This window comes from Siphateles boraxobius, unplaced genomic scaffold (assembly GCF_051911475.1).
Source record: "Siphateles boraxobius isolate OS27281-9 unplaced genomic scaffold, OSU_SipBor_1 3, whole genome shotgun sequence".
In the NCBI taxonomy this organism is placed as follows: domain Eukaryota; kingdom Metazoa; phylum Chordata; class Actinopteri; order Cypriniformes; family Leuciscidae; genus Siphateles; species Siphateles boraxobius.
The window spans coordinates 12,599,565-12,614,469 of record NW_027508919.1 but is presented as its reverse complement, the minus strand read 5'-3'; the positions used below and the strand labels follow the sequence as shown (position 1 = coordinate 12,614,469).

The 14,905-nt window shown below is 37.6% G+C and overlaps 1 protein-coding gene across 24 annotated transcripts in view; it reads left to right on the top strand.

Annotated features, from left to right (window-relative positions):
* The window catches only part of diaph2 (diaphanous-related formin 2), a 474,147-nt gene that overhangs the window by 394,043 nt on the left and 65,199 nt on the right, over positions 1 to 14,905 (top strand). For all 24 annotated transcript variants that reach the window (XM_077247876.1, XM_077247896.1, XM_077247898.1 and 21 more), the window contains one exon: positions 12,340 to 12,504. In XM_077247876.1, the coding sequence (XP_077103991.1) occupies positions 12,340 to 12,504 (165 nt within the window). The remainder of the gene's footprint in view (positions 1 to 12,339; positions 12,505 to 14,905) is intronic.

Genomic DNA, 14,905 nt, shown 5'->3' with positions numbered 1-14,905 from the left:
TCAGTGCCCAGCCGGCTTATGTGCAGTTATCTAGGGCATAAAGGCCCTCACTTTCCCTCTTTCTTTCTTTCTCTTTACTTAACGTACACAAAGCCAGCAGGAAAAAAATTAAACAAATTTTCCACCATGTTGCCACATCATCACAGTAGGCACTTAACATTAATTGAAAAATACATATTTGTAATGCATTAGAGCCACAAATGTCATGTTTTTTGTAAGAAGTGTGATGTTTAATAAAATGCACCTAGCATGAGAACTAACTACAGTAGATTTAAACACATAAAATGCCTGTAACCCACCAACCACCCAAATTATTTTTTTATCTGAGGTTTTGACCTTCTCGACTGTATCCCCCAAACAGTTATTTTTTTTTTTAATTATATTCAAATATATTCAGTATAGTTATTGCAATATAATATCAATATGTGTAATATTATGTTGTTGAACTTGTATTCATACTCTCACTTTTGTACACTAAATGTTAGTAGTCTAATAATGGATGTATAATAGTGTATGTATAGTATAATATGTGGTAATGGTAGGAATGGTAAAAAATGGTTTAAAAAATGCTATATATACACTATTTAGTGTGACCTCCTGAGGTTTTTCAGAAAGTTATTTGCCTCTTGTCTAAATAGTTTCATTGACTTCAGAGTTCAAGGCCCTGTTCTGTACACAGTTTGTGGAAAGTGGCAATTCACATTGTCGAGAAGCTCTTGGACTTTTTCATAAGCAGCACTTCATGGTTTTTTACATCTTTAGTTTAATAGAGGCCCACAGCCTTGGAATATGAAAAGGGCATTATATACTTGCATATCCTCAACTTTGTGTGAAATCATTTTTATTTTTCTTCACTCTCTCACGAAATCATTTGCATAGAGCCCATTATAAAATGAGCAAAGGCCAGTGCCATGTGCGGTTCATGTGCTGTCATCAATGCTTATGCAATGTCTTCAGTTACATTCAAACTAAAAATGTTTTGGCCTTGAGAAGCTTGGCTATTTGAGGATGCATTTCTTGTTAGGTGCTGAAAAGAAAAGGACAAATGAAAGGACCGCTTTCATCACCGGCATAACCGTCCAGCATACAGCAGCACTCTAAAACATTTCACGTAACTCTGTCCATTGTAAAATGCCTCTGTGCTGGAGGGATATTCACACTCTCTATAGGTGTTTGTGTGAAGGTTCGTCAGTGCTTTGACATGTTTCTGATCAGCCCCGGCTGGAACAAACTGCTTTTTCACATCCCCTCTGTTATGTCACAAACAAACATTGTGTGGGTGTCAGTTTCCTGTCACTCATTAGACATTAATGATTCGCAAATCCACTTGCCTTCAGGATACGCGTCTCATTCTCCTTGTCAGTTCAGCATCAATGTTAACGCTCCCCAGCTTTTGCTGGAGAAATTGTGAGAGATCATTTTATCTTACACTTGATTGCCAGATAATTATCTGTTAATTATTCAGAGCCTTAAATTAATTTGCCAAAAATAGTGGCTGTGCCTTCTTGTCTCCACTGGAGACTGTTAAACCATTATTTCAGCACGCTCTCAGACTTGACACGGGTCGGCAGTAGATGTATGATGGTGTACCGTAAATATGATTTTCATTTGTATCATGTCTGCACTTAATCTAATCATAGAGAGACAGAACACAAGAAAAATGTTCCTTTTATAGCCAGCAGGGTGCATGCGGCACTCGATACTTAAATTTGCTGATTATTACTCATTGGACCAGCTGTGAACATGAGCGTTTATAGATTGCAACATCCTTTATTCTCAACACACTGTACGGATTCAATACAACATCTGTTCATGATCCATTTTGTTATTGTCATCATGTTTTGCTATTAAAATTCACATGGAGTGATCAATCTAGAGTACATGGTGACTGATTACAAATATTAATATATGATATGTCATGAAATGTAATTATTGCAATAATTATTAATAATTATTGCATTTCATATATATGCTACATTTTAATATATAAAATAATAGACATATGCCAGTAATTGTAATAACCAATGTGCATCTGCCGACAATCATAATGGCTAAACATCAGCCTAAGTTTATTGGTCTGACTCATGTTCTCCCAAGGTTTTTATCTCAATTCTGTCACCTGATGGAGTTTTGGTTCCTTTCCACTGTCGCCTTTTTTCGCCTTTATTCGCCATTGGCTTTTGGCTTGCTTAGTTGGGGACATTTAACATTTAATTTTGAATTTAACAATACTATTACAACTTTACTTTCCTGTTATCTCTGTAAAGTTGTTTATAAATAAAGGTGACTTGACTTGACTTTACATCATGACTGTACAGTTCAAGGTCCAGTATTTCCTTAGTTTTTTTTTTCCTTCTATCTTTTCTCTCTGGACACTTCATTAAGCTTGAGTTCCTATAAACAAATAAATGTGTTAGTGGTCTTTCAATGGAATTCATTGGCTTAAGGAATCAAAATGTTCCTTCAGCTCTTCAGCACTGGCCTGACCTGCTGTTAAACCGAAGACTGGGAGAATGATAAGGATATTTAATGGAGTTGTTGCCTGTCACAGCACCCTTATGCTTCAACAGGAAAGAGACTGATCAATACTCTCTCACACACTCTCACACACTCTCACACACTTACTCCCTCCCCCTCTCCCTCTCCCTCTCCCTCTCTCTATCTCTCTCTCTCTCTCTCTCTCTCTCTCTCTCTCTCTCTCTCTCTCTCTCTCTCTCTCTCTCTCTCTCTCTCTCTCTCTCTCTCTCTCTCTCTCTCTCTCTCTCTCTCTCTCTCTCTCTCTCTCTCTCTCTCTCTCTCTCTCTCTCTCTCTCTCTCTGGGTGTGTGCACATGTACTGTAACAATCTCACAGAAGCTGGCAAACATCCTAAGGATGATTTGCTCAGCCTATTCAAATAGTTGTTCATTTGAAAGTGTCGGAATTGATTTCTTTGGAATAAATAAACAAATAGACTCTTATTAGAGTAATAACGACCACAAGATAAGGAATGGAATTAAATGAAATAAAATAGAAAACAAAAAGGAGAAAGGTTCGCTTTGCAGCAAAAGTGCTCACCATCGATCCAATTTGTACAGAGCTAAAAGCATTTAAGTGCTTAGACCAGCTATTTGTACAGAAGTTGTATATGTCAAAAAAAAAAAAAGACAACCTCCAATTCTATTGACATTTAAAAGACTTAGTCGTCTGGAGGCGTACTTCAAAGTCAGCTCAGCAGGGACTCCATCAGTACAATCCTACTAGTCTTGATTACAGGCATGTTCAGGAAATATATTAACCAGCCTCCTGAGAACCACTTGCACGCTCATTTGAGCCACCATCATTGATGGAAAGGTAAAATGGGGGTATATACCTTATTAGACTTCTTCTTTTAACCAGATAGGCAAGCTTGTGTTGCCATTAAAACGCTTAAACCCACACATACCCTCTTCTTCTGTATTTTATTCTGTTTGAGTGATTTCCACATGATTATTATCTCTCTCTCTCTCTCTCTCTCTCTCTCTCTCTCTCTCTCTCTCTCTCTCTCTCTCTCTCTCTCTCTCTCTCTCTCTCTCTCTCTCTCTCTCTCTCTCTCTCTCTCTCTCTCTCTCCGTAAGTTTAGTACGAATATTTTATCATCTTGTAAGTTGTGCACCATAACGGAGACTGTTGTTCATGTTTTTGCAGAATGTTACCATTGTTTACTTTATTGGAACAAATACTTGGAAATTTGGGGTTTGGTTTTAACAAGATACTTTTTATTCACTTTTTGTATTTTATGGATACAAGTATTAGAAAACCCTCCGAGAACAGTGTACTTTGGCAAATGTTGGAATACCTGTAGAATGCTGAGGGGCAACACAAATGTACTGCATATTCTAGAATCAGTGGAATATAAATTTTAAATAAGTCTTACTTGACTTTGAGTTCAAATGGTGTGAGAATGGTGATTTATTGTCACTTTGTTAACTGATGGGACTATATTGTTTAACTGGTGATGTCTGGCGGTCAATTTAAATATCTATTTTGGAGAACATTGTGTAGTTTTGCATTGCAGAGTATTTTGTATTTTATGTTTAAATAAAGGGTTTTAAAATATCTCTCTCTCTCTTTCTCTCTCTCTCTCTTTCTCTCACACACTATCTTTTATCTCTCTCTCTCACACACTCCCTCTCTCTCTCTCTCTCTCTCTCTCTCTCTCTCTCTTTCTCTCTCTCTCTCTCTCTCTCTCTCTCTCTCTCTTTCTCTCTCACACACTATCTTTTATCTCTCTCTCTCACACACTCCTCTCTCTCTCTCTCTCTCTCTCTCTCTCTCTCTCTCTCTCTCTCTCTCTCTCACACACACTCACTCTCTCACACACACACACTCACTCTCTCACACACACTCACTCTCTCACACTCACTCACTCACATACACTCAGAACAACCTGCTGTTTGCTGACGTGGTTTTCAATTAGTTGTATGATTGCAATCGCTGAAACCAATTGTGTAATTCGTGTAATCACTGAGCAGTTTGTTAGGAGTGATAAACTTAATTACAAGCAGGTGAAGGCGCGCTCAGAGATGCACTGAGAAGGAGGCACCTATGGCATAATATATATATATATATATATATATATATATATATATATATATTATTTTTTTATTTTTTTTATACTCCGTCCTGCAGTTTGAATGATTGTTTGGATAACTCTCCACAAGCACCACTTCACATTCTGCTGGATACTGGCGCGAAAGGCATCGAATACCCATCTCACAGATCCATAAATATTTAATTTGCAGAGATGCAGAATAAATTGACAGTGAAATTGACTCTGAATCCCGCTTTTAATTTTTCAAATGAAGAGGAAGAGAGGGCCTCTCCGTGCTGATGTGACAGGGAGCGTGATGTGACAAGAGGTCCCGACCTCACTGGCGGGGAAAGGGGAGGAAGGAATTAACATATACGCCGTCTCACCGTTAACATCGACACATCACATCCCGATTATTGCCAGGGGCTGAGGCTTTAATTATTAGCCTGTGTGTGAAGGTGAAATTAGACCCCCAGCACTCTAGGTCAATGTGTGAGTGTAGAACACACAGCCTGCAGGAGGAGACTAGCACTGATGCAAAACATCTGATCTGCATGCAGTATTCACTCTCAGCTGTCAGCTGTACTCACTGATAAGAGAATTGAGAGTCTGAGTGCCAATGAAGGTGTAGATGTTAAAATACCTCATTTCCGTTTGTTTCGTGTTAATGTGTGTGCCTGTTGATGCATGTCTGTGTGTAGGTGTGTACTACCATGCAGAATACATCCACATTCGTTTAGACGTATTCTAGAACTGGCTGTGTGAACTATGTCTGGGGCTTTCAGACTGAGGTGGCTGCAGAACATTGATAGACAAGAAAGATTTTGCAGAATGTATTTTTAGGCCTGCTTCTTGTTTTTAGGTTAATTTAAGATAATAATGTTTTGTTTAATTTTAACACATTTGCTGTCAACTCCAAAGTAAATCATTTATTTTGTTACAGTACATTTAAAATGTACTTTCATTTACTTTACTTAAATTTAATTTACTTAGGGCCCAGTCTGTTGTGATTGGTCTACTGGTTACAGCACATGTCGGAAACAAAATGGCCATTACCTTATCTGAATTTCAGCTCTGTAGGCTTTCTCAGCGGTTTCTCATAAGGTTTTACCATATACATTCCAGTGTGAGTCCTGATCCTTATTCCTTTCAGGAGACAATAACTTTAATTATCGTGCACTTTTATCTTTAAAACATTGCAGATCTTTTACATTCACAAACAGCTATATTACACACTGCATGAAAGGTAATATTTGAAAAAGCCAGCCTAGGCTCATTAGAAAAACGTCCATGTGGCAAAATTTTTGCAAAACGCAAAATACGTTGCGTCGTGCACATTTCGCGACAGTTTCAAAGTGAAATGTCCAGTGAGTGGCGCTAAAAGCGTGTTTAGTTTTTTCCGTAAAAGATTAACGTGAATATGGCAATGTTTTATTACATTGGAGTTTGTACATATCACCGCAGTTCTATATTGAAATGCCCGGTGAGTGGCGCTAAAAGCTTAACTCTCCTGCACTGAACCCATAACCTACCCGATAGTGTAAAAAACTAAAGCAAATGTGACAAAAAAAACAATTGTAATCATGGCATTTTATCTTGTTTTTGAACTCTTGTCTTTGAACTCTTTTATCGTGACTCATCTTTCACAGGATTCGTACCCGAGCTCACCGCATCACAAGTACAATTATGTACCAGCTGAGCTACCAAGCAAAACATTTGGAGCTGGTGAATGATGCAAACTTCAAAATATATTTGTTTACATATCATGCACTATGCTAAAAAGTGTTTTGAGGTCATAACATTATGGTGCAAGGAGCTGCGTGAAAATAAGTCTTTATTAATCATAATCTGCCCCTGTATTCATAAGTGTCTGTGAAAACGATTGAAAGTGATTGCTGTATTACTGCCTCTAGTGTTCATTTCTGATGGAAACTGCAGTGATATGTACGTATTGGTTCGTACTTTGCAAAAATGTTGCCACAGATATGTTTTTTTCCAATGAGCCTGTGTTGGAAAAAGAATAATGGGGCATTTTAATACAGTAGTAGATTACCATGTTTCGGGATCCTTTTTATCCAAAAGTTTGAAATCCATTTTTCTTTGTGATGTTGTTTTTGTCCCATAAATCCTAGAAGCATGCCCTGCACAACTCCTAATGCTTCTTAACATGACCATGAAGTGAATGCGACCTTAGCTTAGACAAGCAATCGTCTGTCTACGCTGTAATGCAGAGACTTCTTTTTCATTTCACAGAGAATAATCAGTGTGCCTCCCTATCTTGTGTACAAGTTCAGAAAGGGTGAATCAGGAGAAATGTGACCTATTCTATTACTCCACACTCAAACATTCCACCGCTACACAAAATGAGTCATCAAAATCACTCATCAGCTTCATTACTGCTTGAGCAATTATACTTTTCCCTTTTTATAAAATTTTGATTCAGCCATGGATGTTCTCATTACTGTTCAAATCACAGCTTGCTAGGCTTGAATTTTTGTCAATACTAATTAATCAGTAACATGCTCTCCAAATTTTCCAGAGGTACCCTAACAGGGTCTGAGCAAAGTTTTTGATTGAGTTCAGATGCTTGATTGCTTGTACAGATGCACAATACGGCATAATTACACATGGAAAAGGTGGCAGAGATACTATCTAACAGTTGTGGTTGTGTAGGCTGTTTAAGAGCAGACAGGACTGTAGTGTGTGGATGGTAGCGTGCTTAAAAGCCTGTCTGTGGCTCTGTTGATTCCCATCCAAGGTGTTGTGTTAATTACTTTGGATGCCGTCCAGAAAACCTCAAAGAAATTAGAGAACTGTGACGTTCAATTTTGTACAATTCAAATTATTTTCATGGTTTACAGTGAACCAAACTTTTTTTTTTCTTCTTCTTCTTCTTCTCCTACAATATTGTAATGCTAAAGATAAAACTCTTCTTTGAGTTCATGAGGTATGGGCTTCTATAATTTTTATTCATGTCTGCCTGAAGGTAAGTGTCATTATTTGGCACTCGGGATTGTTTCGTGGAGATGAATGTTAATGAGGAGGCCCTTTATATTTTTTACTGTGTAATCTACTGAACACCTTGTCCTTCAGTCAGTGAAGCACTGTTCATTGTCATTGTCACGAATGATGCAAGAACACAGTAAGTGCCAGTTGATGATTTAAAGGGATAGTTCACCCAAAAATTAAAATTCCCTCATTATTCATTCACTGTCATATTATTCCAAATGTGGGTCTCTCTTCCTTACTTAAAGCTATCTTATATAAACTTTATTTCATCTGAACATAAAATTAATTTTTTGAAGAAAAATAGAAAATAGTAGAAAATCAAAATAGTCCAATGCGGTTTTGAAACCAACATCCTTCAATATATGTTTTGTGTTCCAAAGAATAAAGGTTTGGGACTATGTGAGGGTGAGTAAATGATGACAGAATTTTCATTTTGGGTGAACTATCCTTTTAGGATATAGAGAACAGCGCTTTCCACTTTCAATGGATCAATACATCTCGCAAACAAGAGACCCATTCATTCACTGCAAGCTCACTCTCTGTCTCTGCTATTTCACAACAACAAATATGCTTTTCCACCCAATTCTGCCTGGAAGAGTGCTCTAAAGCCATGCATTTGTTTTCTGTTGGTTTCCTGGTGAGAGTGTGGTCACCTTCCACTCCAAACTGAGGTGGGATGTATACAGTTGGGTGGAGGGGCTTGAGGGGGGGGAAGTCAATCCACACTAAAAGCTTAGTTGCTATCTGCCTCCTAGCATAGAGCCAGGAGGCACATACTGTAGGAAAGCATTAAATAAACATTAATGGAAGTGGGTTAGTGGAGATTTATTAAGGAGGCATTTTGGCCTTGCCTGAGGGAGCCATGCACCATTTTATTCACTCATACAAGCACACAGGTAAACAAACAAGGTAATTTATGGGAGGCTTCACAGGTGGGAGTGTTTGGAATTCACTTTCTAGACGTTTTTTTAGGGTAAAACAATAGTTTTTTCGCACCGTCTCAAGGACTTTTAATCATTTATCATGTGCTGAATGGATGATGTGCAGAATTCTCTTCTGTGGGCTTGTTTGTAGGAATTTCATTAAAGTAGTTTTTGTAAAGTAATGAGGTTAAAGGGAGTTTTTACGCTATTTTTCTAACGCTGTCTTTTATAGTGAAATATGGTATGTTCCTCTGAAACTTTTGTGCGCTCTTTCCTTTGAGGACAGCTGGAGAGGGAGACAGAGAGAGAACCAACAGACGGCGGTTGCTTTGGAGAAGGTAGTGCACATAATGTTTTTAGTATCTTCTCTCCACCCCAGCATGTGAAGCAGAGGTGACACGGGTGACAAAGAAGCGTGAAGAGTGTACTTTGAAGGTTCTTACAGAGGTAACAGAAAAGAGAGAGAGATTGAGGCAAAGAACAAGCAAGAAAAAGAGTTGAAGGAATTGCTTTTGGAGGAGAAGCCGGGACTGTTATTGGACCGTACGTGTCACCCGTTGTCAATGTGACAAATCTTTGATGTGGAAATAATAGCTGGTGAGGGCTTGGCCCAGTCCAGTGGAACTACGTGCGACTATGATGAGCTGTTGTCAAACACAGCCACATATTCTCTATCACTTTGGCTTAGGCACAGGCAGTATTTTTGCCATTGTATTCAATCGAGACTAAACCTTAAAGGATTAGTTCACCTCAAAATTTCCTAATAATTTACTCACCCCAATGCCATCCAAGATATCCATGTCTTTCTTTCCTCAGTGGAAGAGAAATTAAGTTTTTTTGAGGAAAACATTTCTGGATTTTTCTTCGAATAAAGTATTTCAATGACAACCAGCATTTTGAAGGCCAAATCAATGCAGTTTCAAAGGTCTTTGAAGTGCTTTAACGGACTGTGCACGATCGCAGCTGAGGAGGGGGGTATTATCTCGCGAAACGATAGGTCATTTTCAACAAAAAAAAACAAACAAAAAAAAATATATATATATACTTTTTAACTACAATTGTTCGGATTGAGCTGATCTGCAACGCACCGGAAACTACGTCATCACGTTGAAAGGTCAGGCTCGATATCGCCGGCGTCGGCGGGAGTACCGCCCCACTCAACCGTGCGAAGGAGGATAGTTAAAATTGTATTGGTCGCTTTATAAACAATGGGGCTACTTCAGAGATATCGAGCCTGACCTTTCAACATGATGACCTAGTTCCTGGCTCGTTGCAGATCAGCTCAATCCGAACAATTGTAGTTAAAAAGTATATACTGTATATATATATATATATTTTTTTTTTTTTTTTAATGACCTATCGTTTCGCGAGATAAGACACTCCTCCTCAGCTGCGATCGTGCACAGTCCGTTAAAGCACTTCAAAGACCTTTGAAACTGCATTGATTTGGACTTCAAAATGCTGGTTGTCATTGAAGTCCATTATTTGAAGAAAAATCCAGAAATGTTTTCCTCAAAAAACTTAATTTCTCTTCCACTGAGGAAAGAAAGACATGGATATCTCGGATGGCATTGGGGTGAGTAAATTATTAGGAAATTTTAATTTTGAGGTGAACTAATCCTTTAAAGTTCTGTTGTTTTGATTTCGCTACATCTTGCAATCTCTGGCATAAATAGAGCTTGTTCAAATTCAAGATATTAAAGTATGCGGGTTGAAAACATTGCAAAGCATGCAGGCTTTTAGGACTTCCTCCAGTGGATGAATGAAACTGAGAGTAGAGCGTTTGTGTGAACCCTTATGTTATTCTTTTTCTCTATGGTATTGATCTCTTTACTTACTTTACAAGACAAGGTCTACACCACCCCAGACACTGAAAAAGTATTAATAATTAGTCTATGTGTATAGTAATACACATAGACTAATTATTAATACTTTTTCAGTGTTGGATGGATGGAAAAGAATGATAAAATGGGTTAATAAGGTGATAATGATAATTATCCCAGCAATCAACTTTTTGTGTTTGATTTTATTTTTCTATGAAGGTCCTCAACATTTTGCATGAAATATTTTTTACATTTGAAATTGTACATTTTGAAAATGTTTATGCAAAATTTTAAGAAGCTTCAAAGATAATGAATGCTGAAATGCTGAATTTTATTATATCTATTTATTTATTTATATTTAATTTAGGTTTACATTTTTATTGCAAAATCACCGTTACATTTTCACATTTCTGTGAAACCCCTTAATATTTTGCATACAAGTTTTGGTAACATTTTATATGCAATTTGAACAAAAAAATCAACCTTTGTTTACTGTTCCTGATGAAACCTCCATAATTTAGTTATCTTCAAGTTGATCTAGTTTGATCAAATGGAATAATGATAATTGTCAAGCTGGTTTCCTGGACAATCTGCCCTTCTGCTATAGGTTGGACAAACAGATAATCCGTCCCCAAACCCAGTGTTTCTGTTTCGGCATGGTTGCCATAATCAATACAAACAGAACAGTATTTTGACAGCTTCCAAGAGCCACAGTGCAACCTTCACACTTTAAGCTTGAGCCACACTAAAAGATTTTAAAATGTGAGAGACCACAAACATGAAATCATAGATTTAACCGTTTTGTTCCTTTAGTGTGGGGAGTTCCGCCATGTGACCAGGAAAGCACAGATTCTATTCAAAAAATCACCAGAGTCCTGCCTGTGAACACGGGAAATCTTGCAAAATCTAAGTAAACAAACATGGCGGACGACCAGCAAGAAGTCGGATAAGACAATCTGTAGAACGATCAAGATAAATCAGACTTTACCTAGGATTGTCGTTAGGGGAGAAATCGGCCTAAAATCACCCCGAATATCTTGTAGTGTGTGCCCAGCTTATTAGGAAAATCAAGCTACAATTGGCATAGTTGACTCTACATATTAAAGTGCGATAAGAAATAGTATTATAACCCTGAAGAAATTACACTTCAGCTTTAATGTTTAGGGGAAACCTTCAAAATTGCTCTCAATGAAATTTCTCATCAGAAAACATAATAATTGTTTATTAAGTTAGATGGTTCCATTCAACTTGTTGCAAAGAAATGTTTTCAGGACAGCACTCACATCCCATAGTGGCGGTTAAACAATCTGACTCACATCGGAGAAGTTGAGATGAATAGCTTGAATAAAATGCCATTGGATTTGATATATCTTCTATGTTCCTTCAAAAGGGCAATCTCGGCCCATCCACACCGCTTTGAATCCAGGAACCACAATCTCCTGGAAATGAAGGCTGAATATGTGCAGCTAAATCTTGGTCTATGTATGGCATGCGGCTTTATTAGCATGCGGCATAAAGAAAGCGAAAGTGTTTACGTATGTGTGTGTGGTTTACGAGGCCAGGGACGGTCCACGTGTGCCTCGTGAGCTGTGAGACTGCACGTCCGTGACATGAGCTGTCAATAGCCATTCAGTGAGAGAACCTGCCTTTATCTGCTCTCTAAATTGCAGAGCGCATCTCTCATGAGGGTTTGGCATGCTCTGTTGGGAGAAGCAATGACTGCAATCAGCTATTCCCTCCAGCATTTGTGTTAGACCCCCAGACAATGAAACGTTCCTCTTTCACTCCTGCGCCGGCGTTAATATCTCATTGCGCCAATGACTCCAAAGTTAGATGGAGAGGTTATTGAATGCCTCTGTTTGTCTCGCTTGACCTCTGCAGAGAAGCGGTGGCTTTGCTCAATTTTCCACAGGTGACCTCTTTTGTTGAAGGATTGTGGAAAGGATTTGGAGGGCAGCAAGTTGCTTTTTTTCGATGTTTATCCATCACTGTACAATACCCTGCTTATCCTTCCTTAACTGTATCTTTCTCACGGCTTCTCCAAGCATTCGCGAGAGCAGTATGAGAAGCTCTCCACCATGCACAAGAATATGCAGAAGCTCTACGAGAGCCTGGGGAGCTACTTTGCCTTCGACCCCCACACAGTCAGCGTCGAGGACTTCTTCGGAGACCTGGCTAACTTCCGCAACCTCTTCTTGGTGAGTACAGAAGCACTGTTACTTATTCTGCCTCAGTAGAGTGCTTCTATCTTCTGATCTTTGCACTCCTCAAGGTTAAAGATATTTTATGTTTTTCTTTTTTTTGAGAGAAGGTGGAGATAATATTCTAATTAATACTTCCTATGCCCTCCCCACAGCTAGATGGCAAAGGTCAGGGTTGCTGGATAGCAGTATGATTAAGTTTAGGATTGCTTTGACAGCTTATGTCACTTGGAATGTGAAAGCCCAATTCTCTTTCTAACTTCACTTAATTTTCCTCGTATTATATATATATATATATATATATATATATATATATATATATATACACATTCACCTTTTTATCAGTGCATAGTTTTAAGTAATAGCACGCCACTCAAAACTAAAGCTGCTGGCCTTGTCTTAAGTGCATGTGGCGATTTAGCTTGTTTTATCGTATTTGATAAAGACATTTTCCTCACAGTGGTGAAGAGAGGGAAGGACAGGCTTATTGGGCAGATTAAAGCATACATAAACTGTGCTGAGAATGGAATGTATAATGTATTACCAAACGTGTGGCTCCCATGCAGATAAAAGAGTCTCAGAAGCTTATCCTTTCAAAGTTTCGTTAGCTTCTGTATTTGGAGAGTATCAAGGCAACGCCTCCTCCCTGTCACATACAAAAAAAATCCCTACCTGGAATTTTGGCAGGTAGGACTAGGTTATTGCTGATAGGATGGGATTTATCCTGACTGAGAGCGAAACCAGGGGAGGCGTTCCAAGTACATCTCACTGTACAAAGAAGATATGAGATTTCCAGCTAATTGATATTTTTTTAGGTTCTTAAAGTCTGACTTGTATTTGGTTCTTAAAACCTAAATGGGGCTTAGGGATTATAAGTAAATGTTATATAATACATATATATTTCCATAAAAATGTGTACATTTTTAAAGTGTGTTGAATTGAACTTTGTGAAAACTTGTATGTAAAATATGAATTTTAATATACACATTTTATAATAATTTAATATTCATCTTTTATAATAATTACAATTATAGCTGTTAATATATTAATAATCATTTAAATTAATTAATCTGTATGGTTTTTTTATATATCTATTCACTTTTTTAATACATGTAAATTTTACATCTCTTACAAGCTTCTTAATATATTGCATAAAAGTTCCACAACATTTCATATGTGACCCTGGACCACAAAACCAGTCACATGGGTAGTTTTTTTTTTTTTTTTTTTTTTTTTAATTGAGATTTATACATCATCTAAAAGCTGAATACATAAGCTTTCCATTGATGTATGTTTTTTTAGGATAGGGCACTATGTGGCCAAAATAGAGCTATTAGAAAATCTGGAATCTGAGGGTACAAAAAAAATTAAACATTGAGAAAATTACCGTTAAAGTTGTCCATTTATGTTCGTGATTGTGCTGCATTCACTCACAAAAATAAATGTTTTATAAATTTACAGTTGGAAATTTATAAAATATCTTCATGGAACATGATCTTTACTTAACCCTCTGAGTTCGGCGCGATAGTCTCGCTTTTTTTCTTATCAGTGCAAAGGAAACTCAAAATACTCTGTTGATTTTGATCTTACATATTAAGTGTTGTACATCATTAGATCCTGATAAGTGTCTATTTTTTTGTGGATACTCACAATAAAAACAAAGTGTTGTGTTTTTTGCCAAATAAAGAAAAACAAACATGATGCGCGTTCTGCCTTCTCTCTGTCAGTTAAGTCCATTCTGAAACGCGTCCGAAAATTAACTGTAATTCCGTGAATACTTGTCATACAGGCACGAGTGTTTTTCCATAATGAAGCTTGAACTCTCTTCTTTTAAATGAATTAATTTATATAAAAAAAACAAATATTCTCAGTTTATATAATCTGTATGAAAAGAGAGAGATGTTTCTTTCCAGCTCATTATACCTAATTATGCGTTAATGTGCCACGTCCACGGAGAGCGCGCGGTATTGAAACGCAAATGATCTAAGGCAAGCCATTCAAACATGCCAATGCCCACCAGCTGGATAATAAAACACATCGTGTTTAGTAAGTATCTTACTAACGCTGTGTACACTGCGTATCCCTACGCTGTGAGGAATAATACTATCTAATAACCCTGGAAAATGTACCAGAAGTGCTGCTAGTTTCATTTCGAGGAGCAACGGATCCAGCTGATGTAGTAAGTAATTTATTCTTAAGTGTTTTGTTCTAATCGCGATATTGAATAGTGTCTGACTGTAAACCGCAAAAAGACTGTTTAAATATGAGTTGCGTGTCTGTGTGTAGGCTAAATGATGAATGAACGGCACAGGCGTGCTCACTACAGTTATGCCGTTCATTCACTCTAGCACCTACATTAGTAAACGTTATGTTTACATGAACACATCCAAACTATATT